The sequence below is a fragment of the Mytilus edulis genome, chromosome 9 (genome assembly GCF_963676685.1).
Source record: "Mytilus edulis chromosome 9, xbMytEdul2.2, whole genome shotgun sequence".
Classification (NCBI taxonomy): domain Eukaryota; kingdom Metazoa; phylum Mollusca; class Bivalvia; order Mytilida; family Mytilidae; genus Mytilus; species Mytilus edulis.
The window spans coordinates 47,296,648-47,305,604 of record NC_092352.1 but is presented as its reverse complement, the minus strand read 5'-3'; the positions used below and the strand labels follow the sequence as shown (position 1 = coordinate 47,305,604).

The 8,957-nt window shown below is 31.2% G+C and overlaps 2 protein-coding genes across 2 annotated transcripts in view; one reads left to right on the top strand and one right to left on the bottom strand.

Moving 5' to 3' along the window:
• Positions 1 to 3,455: 3,455 nt before the first annotated feature.
• On the bottom strand, positions 3,456 to 5,801 carry LOC139490342 (toll-like receptor 13). The gene has a single exon (XM_071277159.1). It carries the CDS (start codon positions 5,799 to 5,801, stop codon positions 3,663 to 3,665), a length of 2,139 nt encoding a protein of 712 aa, XP_071133260.1. The 3' UTR covers positions 3,456 to 3,662.
• Positions 5,802 to 8,604: 2,803 nt separating this feature from the next.
• The window catches only part of LOC139488505 (cadherin-99C-like), a 30,943-nt gene continuing 30,590 nt past the window's right edge, over positions 8,605 to 8,957 (top strand). The window contains exon 1 of the mRNA XM_071274189.1: positions 8,605 to 8,909. Coding sequence (XP_071130290.1) covers positions 8,828 to 8,909 — 82 coding nt within the window. The 5' untranslated portion in view covers positions 8,605 to 8,827. The remainder of the gene's footprint in view (positions 8,910 to 8,957) is intronic.

Here is an 8,957-nt window from a genome sequence, read left to right as displayed (position 1 = left end):
GGTAGGATCAATGGAGTAATCGTGTTAATGATAATCTATTGAAGACTTGCTCATTTTGATAGATCAGTGGTCTAAATTTTACACGTTAAGATAGTCGGTAAGATAAATTCGTTACATAGTGTGCTAGTGACGTAATATGGTATATATGGGGTCAGTAAATTCCATATGGGGATTCGAGCACACTATGTAACTAATAATGTTCTCTTCGAAATTACGTCGCAGAATAGATAATGTACAGATCATAGACTGCATATTGTGAACAATGTTTTGATAAATAGAAGAAAAGCATGTATACAGTGATACAAATAGCAGTGGAAAATATTATTTGTGGAGAAAAAAATGTACACCAAGGATGTTTTAGGTATATTAAGATAAAGACTCTTTAGTATTCTATGTCCAGAGGGAGATTTTGACCCAGTAAGTGAAACAAACACTAGAGAATTTGGCAATACTCCTTAATGAAGATATTCAGTCCTACTGAAAGGGTAAGTTGGAGGATAAATAATGAATATGTCATAGCCTACAAATTTTGTACAAATGTATTCATGGAGTCAGATCGAATCAGGTAGGTAACTCAAAATAAAATAACAGTAGTTATTCCATATTGATAAAACTTTAGTAGGTTTTTCTATATGAATGGGATTTTGAATAAATAAGCATATTCACCTGCTGAAAAAGGATATTCACCGCGCATAACGTCGCGTGCTTTTACCTGCACTATTTTGGTAAAAAAACGATTGATGTACAATTGGTTTTGGTTAATAATTGCTAATACATACATTTCTCTCGGAATATGGAATAAAACAATTACTGTCTTTTGTTTCGGTAAATATGTGGTTTAATTGACTTTTGAAAAACTGATATTCACTTCGGCCGTTGGCCTCAGTGAATATCAGTTTTTCAAAAGTCAATAAAACTATACATTTACCTCATCAAAAGACAGTAATTGTATATTATATAATTGTATAAAACAAAGGAATAAGCTTTTTTTTGAATTGATACAAGAAAGGGTTCTTAAGGGTTATTTTCTTTCAACATGAATTGCATGTATTTGTATCAGTATTATCGTGGTAGTTTTTTTTTTGTTTGTCGAGTTACCATATAACGTAAATAAACAAGTTTGATGAAGATCAATGAAGTATATGTTGTCCGTAAACAAATGTTATTTTTGTCTTTGGGTTGTTGTCCCTTTGTCGTTTACCCCATATCTCCAGTTATTCATACTTTTGAATTTAAATTAAGAGAAAGACATATATTTTTTTACAAATTGCAATATACAGCTACAGTAGAAATACATGGCTGAAACCCAGTTTAGTGCATTGTAAATTGTCACTTGATCCTTATTAAGTGATTCAGTCTATTTTTAGTTTGATACTCCATTTGCTGCTATCGATAACAACAATGTCATGTGTACAGGAATACAGAATTGTTATTACATGATACAAAATAAAGGATCATGGGAAAACATTATTTGTTTACGTTTTGAAATTACCAAAATAATTGATTTGAAACTAAATTTTAACATATTTTCATTATGATGTGTCTTTTTAATGTAAAATAAATGTATTAAAGTTCAAATATGTGTTATAAAAGCAACATAATATAGAATATCAATTATTAAAGGCGATCCATTTTCACTATAGATGCGATGAATTATCACTGTATGGCATTCATTTCTGATGTAGAATATTTATATCTATTTATAAGTTTTAAATAGATATAAATATTAAAGCAATCTAATAAGTTTTTCATTTGTTGCAGGTCTAATTATCACATTAATCTACAATAAAAATTCATCGCATCTTCGAAAATTCTACATCAGAAACGTAAACAAATAATGTTTTCCCATGATCCTTTATTCTACAATGAACATACTCGCATACAACAGTGAAAATGAACTGACTGGATTCGCAGGTATGTAAAACAAAAACAAATCAATGAATCTACGTTGAACATGAAATAATTTTAGCCATGTCCACCTATTTGGACGTAACACGTGAACAACAATACATCTAAAATGTGTAAAACAAAATTAACCCTTAAACACCCAAATATACAGTTTTTGCAAAAACAAATATAAACTTCCTTGTTAAAAGTATCAAAACTAGTTTCCTTTACAAATGAATATGCAATACATGTGATTCGTCTACATGAGGGATAATTGGCATTTCTTCGTTGTTTCAGTGTGACTTAAGATTATAACTTTTGCACTCGTGTGCGTATAATCTATAGTTAGCTCAGTTAGAATTGGATTTATTCATCGCTTGCCATATATGAATTTATCTACCTTAAACTGAGAGCAAAATAAAAAATAAAAAAAACCCCCAATTTTCCTCTTTTTGCCTCTTAATTCTGACAAGTGCAATTAGGGGCCAAATTTTGTATCATGTAATAACAATTCTGTATTCCTGTACACATGACATTGTTGTTATCGATAGCAGCAAATGGAGTATCAAACTAAAAATAGACTGAATCACTTAATAAGGATCAAGTGACAATTTACAATGCACTAAACTGGGTTTCAGTCATGTATTTCTACTGTAGCTGTATATTGCAATTTGTAAAAAAATATATGTCTTTCTCTTAATTTAAATTCAAAAGTATGAATAATATGAGATACGGGGTAAACGGACGCCATCACGAGTTGGTTGACCGTTATGGAATAACCGTTTCACATAACAGATGAACGGTCATCTAATCTCAGCGAGTCATTTGATAACCTGAACGCGTTAGGAAATGGTCTTGTTAACGCTGTTAGCGAAATGATTCTAATTTATATCAACAATGTGTTTGACTTCTTTTAAAGTATCATTTTTGTCGAAAACATATTTGAATGAGAGATATAATTATGAAGTGCACAAACGATTACTGAAAATGGTCTACCATAGATTAATAACTAGTTTATTCAAGGTTTTAGTCCGAATCCGAATTTTTGAGAAAATTCTAGCAAACAGTGTAATCGTCAATGTATTAGTTTTCATTGTTTGGTATGCTTTGGTTATACACATGCGTCAGATGTGAGTCTAACAGTATGGTTTTACATGTATAGGATGAAAATTATAGGTGGCATTAAATGGTACCGCCTCATTTTTTTCATTCTTTACTTGTGTATGTTTTCGTATGCTTACATATAACTGACTACGACATGAGAGTAAATTGTATCCAGCAAACCATAACGTCTTTGATCAGCTGACATTCAATATATTTGTATTTTATCAAAAGCATTTGATAGGCGTCATATTAGAATTTGAAAAAAAATATTGAACAGTAAGAATTAAATCATTCACAGCTCAAACCCATTCTTTTTAAATCATAAGAGATAACAAAATTGTTAGTTATAGCTAACAATGATAGCAAAAAAAGATTTCCGGAAACAATACTTATATTACAAGCTGGATTTGAAGTATAATTGAGGCTTTCCATAAATACATATATTTGTTTATTTCATCGTTGATAGGAATGTAATTAGCTATTAATGAAACTAATAGCTGATATGATTATGTTCATAAGCAGAAGACAACCTTGTATTTTCGCTCTAACTAACAAACAGATTAGAGGGACCATTCATTAGAGCTAGTTTCAGTTCTGGACTGGTGAAATAAATTGTTAACACATTTTGTCAAAGAAAAAGGATCATTATCATACAAAAAAGTCGTCAGAAGTTATGCAATGTACGAAACTGCAATTGGAGGATCGTTATACGATTTGTTAACACCGCTAATGACAGCAGTCCAAAATAATCTTTTTCCGAGTCGCTTTGTGTACGATAAATATGGCGTTGTATAAAGTAATGTACGAAGCGCACTTGTCATATGTTTTGAATTAATTTGCTTAAGCATTATCAAAACCATCGCGTGTTTTCCTCGACGGCGCCTTCTTTCTTGGACAAGGTTAACTTCCCACTGGCACCATTCACTTTTAGCAAAGTTATTTGACATGATGACAACAATTTTCCAGCTTTTATTCATAAACCTTTCAATGTTTTCAACAATACCTTCGCCCAATTCGAAATCTCGAAAGTGAATACAAACTTTCAATCCTTCATCTTCTAAGCGTTTCAAAAGAACCTCGTGGACCCATTTACGATCATCCGCACAGTAAACAACATATACATCGAATTCGTAAGTTTCCGGTAAGTCAGAGCGAACCGATCTAAGATGGCGACGTCGACGGAGGCGATAGAGGTATATCGCATTACGAATATTGTTTTGACATTTCAAAGTCACACTTCCTATTAAAATTACAAGAAAGGCAGCTAATAAAACAGATGCAATGATGGTGTTGGTAGGATCTAATTCACTGCAAGTCTCGTCTGTTGGCTTGTAGTTTATCAATTTAACACGTTTGAGTTTCTCTGGAAAAGAACATTCGTAGTATCCCGGCCAATTAACCAGTTTTGATGATAATTTGGAAGTACGAAGATAATCCACAAACCATTTATGATTGCAAATACACCAAAACGGATTGAGTGATAAGTCTAAACTTTCCAATGATGCTAGCATACTTTCGGGAAATGAAGTTTCATTGATGAGATTAATTGAATTACCATTGAAGTTTAATTTTTTAAGAGATGTAACATTATGGAAAAGAGTTGAATTCCATCTACTTATGCTATTTCCTTGTAACATTAAAGTATGAAGAAAAGGTTTGTTTTGGAAAAAATTGTCTGGCAATGAAGACAACGATGTTTTTTGCAATGTTAATTTCTGTAAATTTTTCAACGGTGAAAACATTTTAAGAAGAATATGTTCTTCTTTTGGCAAATAGTTCCTTGTCATTTGGAGGGTAGTGAGATTAGGTAAAAATCTAAAAATTGATTTTGCGTCAAATCTCTTGTACTTATCAAATCTGAAATCGTTTTGTATAAACTCCAACTTTTGCAAAGAAACACAATTGAAAGCACGACTTTCAAGTTTTATCAGTTTCATATGATTTACTTCAAGCCTTTTTAAACTTGTCAATGGTAAAAATATATCATTCCCGATTTCCTTTATTCTATTATTGCTCAATTTTAATTCCCGTAATTTGCCCAAACACAGGAAAGATCTGTAAGTAAGCGACCGAATAGCATTATCATTTAAAATCAACTTTTTAAGCTTTGGAGCAGCAGTTGAGTTATTTTTAAAACAAAAGTTCGGAAGCTGTACGATTTGATTCGAAGTCATATCTAGTTCTTCCACTGTCTGTAAACCGTTCGTGATAAACAACTTTTCAATTGCATTATTTTTACATGTGATTTTTTTCACTTGATGAAAGAGCTCTATTGAAGTTGCATCAAAAGTAGAAAGATGGTTCGAGTCCAACGAAAGTGTAGAAATATTAGCTCCAGCTAAATTCTTAAAAAGAGTTTTCGGAACATTTTCCCATCCATTGTTTTCGAATTTCAATTCTTCAATGATAGACGAATTTACGCTGCAAAAGGATGTTTCAAGAGTTGATAGATTTAATTTCTCTTCAAATGAAATTTCCAGTTCTTTCATGATATTCAGAAATTTAAACGTGTCATTTGCTACGGTTAGAATACCATTTTCTCGCAATAATAAATGTGCAATATTGATGTCTGTTACATTATGAAACGTATTTCTGTCCAGATGTAAGAAAGTATTCGATTTTAACTGTAGCGTAAAAGAATATTCTGGGATCTTAGGAATGAATATTAATGAAAAACACGACGTCTTGTTATCTTTTTTGCTGCAGTGACAGAAATTTTTGAAACAACTTGTAGATCCATCGACAAAATAAAAATTAATAACAAAATAGAATATCGTATAACAAAGCATTTTGTGTTCCTCAGTAAACATGGTAAACTGATAGAAACTCTGCACAACAAAAATATTTATTAGATATGAATAAATATATGCTTCCGCAATGTGTTTGAAATGAAATTGTACACAGTTAAATAGATAATCTTTCATATGATTTATGTCAATAAAGAATTCAAAGTTTATCTTCCTTTAAAGTCATATGACACGTGTTGTGATGATTAGGAAGTTAAGAAAATTATTGAACCACTCCATAGATATACTACGAAATTTTAAATAAATACTTAGTATTTGCAATTTTTTTTTTTACATTTAATACGAATCAGTAACGTATAATCGACAAAACAACATTTCATTCGGGAAATGTTGATTGAAAACTGTGGAAACTAACGTTTAGGTGTTGGTGCCGATGTTTGTCGATCGTGTCCTTATTGGACAATAAAAAAAAAACACATGGAGCACGTGGAAAACTAGAAAGACGTCATGTGAAAAGTAGAATAACAAAAATACCGAACATCGAGGAAAATTCAAAACGGACAAACCTTTATCAATTTGTTAATGGAACTTTGTCATAACAGATATTAAATGGTTTTGGTATATTAAGCTGTTTCGTTTAGAATAGGTTAATGCCGTTCTCTTAACACATTTGTTTACTTTTTCTTTCGTCACTTGCGTTATGTTATTGTCGAATTTCTAACGAGAGGTATAGTGGTGAAGGTCACTGCTTACGGAAAAGATGTCGGCTAATTATAGTACGGGAAGACAAAAAATCAAAAGCAACGACTTTTTTTGCAGATGTTGATAAAATAAAAGTACTTTCTTTGAAAAGAAGGTCTATGTACACATGTTTTATAGTAACACTTAGCCATTCAAGTATATACAATAAATTCATTTTTTTGGATATATTTGAAGAATACCAGAATTTTGAATGTTTGATAAATATATATTCTTGTGATACGATATTTCTCTAATTCTTCATCAAGTTATCCCTTTCTGCACCTATTGTATAAAAAAAAATAATCAACGTGTGGTTCGTTTGATCACAGTTCTTCATTGGTTAACATCCGATTATGACGTCGAATTTTCTTGTTTTCCTCTGAATTTTCTATTGTGACGGCATGAAAACCTATTTCAAAATACCATTAGGTCTCAACAAATTTCTAAATTAAATTAAAAGACCACGTTAACGATGATTTTTGGAAATGGTTTAATCTAATAGAAAGTAATCACTTTCAGTTTGTCAAATTTAAATTGCATTACCTTGAATGTAAATACGAAAACAGATATAAATGTATGTATGAATGCCATCAAGAAGAAAATATGTTGATAGAATATTTCTTTAAAAGAATCATAAAAGATACCAAGCTTATAGTTTTGTATGTCATAAGACTCATCATTGACACGCGAAACAAAAAGTTAGAAGGTAAAAAAAAATATGATGTCAAAATATTGCTGCCGAAATTGTAATAAGAAACATTATTGCAACGTTTTTTGTAGTAGTTTACAGAATAAAATTCCACAACGAATAACGATAAATTCATACCTAACCCTGTCGATGGAAATTTTTTCAATACTACACAAACAGTTATTCTCATGAGCTTTGGAAGCTGGTACGCGTCATATTGTTCATAGTAAATACAAGTTTGGGGATTAGTCTCATTCAGTCATGTTTTAAACGTTTTGTGGTAATTTAAAATTAAAAAGAGAATACAGTATGCGCCCGGAGTGCTTTGTTGTTATTGTCTTCTATCAGGAATGCTGAAAGCTAAATACCAGTATTTGTGAAATTCAAGGATGTATAAGAACCGACTTAGATTAATATGACCTACAAATAATAGCTAATTCGATCTAAGGCCGCCTTTTTCTGATGAAGTTGAAACATCAGTTGTTTTTTTAATAATGGCTTAACTTCAAAAATTATTATTTTTACAAAAAAGGAAAACAGCGTCTCTTCTGTTTTTGTTGATGTTATCTTTCTGTGCTGTTTACGAAATCTTTATTTCCATTAAAAACTTCTTGGGTGTAAACAATCGTTGCATGTTTGTGATAAAAACGTGCAAAGAGGGTTCCTTTCAATTCGATTGACTGTAATGGCTTTTTGGCATTCAAAACTATGATTACGTAAAATCTTATCAATCAACAATTTTGTTATATGATTAAAAAAATAACCCCGAGTTCGGTACGGTTCCTGTTGTTCAGTCTTTAGTTTTCAAGGTTGTGTTTTGAACAGAACGTAGAATGGAAACAAGGAATAGTTAAAGACTTTTTTGTCTTTAAGCCGGGTTTTTTTTTCGTGTTTTTACCATGGCGTTATCAGTTTGTTAAAGAATTATGAGTTTGAATATCCCATTATATGGTAGCTTGCGTCTCCATACAAATTACAAATTCATCTGCTGCAACTCTTATTAAACCTTCAGCACTATAAAACGATAGATCTATACGTACTGGGTGTGATGCGATTATTGAAATTGTAAATATTCTCCTTATTAATTACTATTTTGATTGCCAGTGAGACAACTTCCAGTCTACTATGTGTCAGTTTCGTCCGGCATACATGTACACGAATAAATGCTTAACTAAATTGGTAATCAAAGTGAAACTGTATATAAATTAAATATACATTCATTTTAAAAAGTCATAAAATTAACAAAAACACACATTTATTCATACCACTATATAATTATGATAATGAATGGTCAAATTATTTGTCTCACGCCATTTAATATTACGGACTTGAAGTATTTTCCTTTTACTACATTGGTAAATGATTGCGATCCAAGATAAAATTACATTTAATTTGTGAGAATTTAAAACTTTCTTCAGTGTTGATTTCATATTTAGTGAAACTGCTCGGTTACTCTAGGAACATGTACAAACGCCATCCAACGAACCGGAAAATGACCTTTTTCTATTCAATTTGGTCAATTGATGTTTCAAACTTTATAGATGGTACAGGTGATCGTCCGATGACCCTAAGGCTTGTAAACATTAAAAAAAAGTTTGTAAACTTTAAAAAGAGTATGTCATTTCACACGGTCAAAATAATCTCTTAATATAATTGATATATGGCGGGATTACTTGTGATATATACTTTCCTCCAGACTGTGGTTGTTTTCTGCACGACTAATGTAACAGCCCAGAGCTCTGGTCAGTATGATTTTCACTTACATTGTATGCTACAAGTACTTTTGTTTA

What these genes read in the sequence shown, in the direction of transcription:
- LOC139490342 (XM_071277159.1), bottom strand. Translation starts at nt 5,801, where the DNA reads ATGTTTACTGAGGAACACAAAATGCTTTGTTATACGATATTCTATTTT.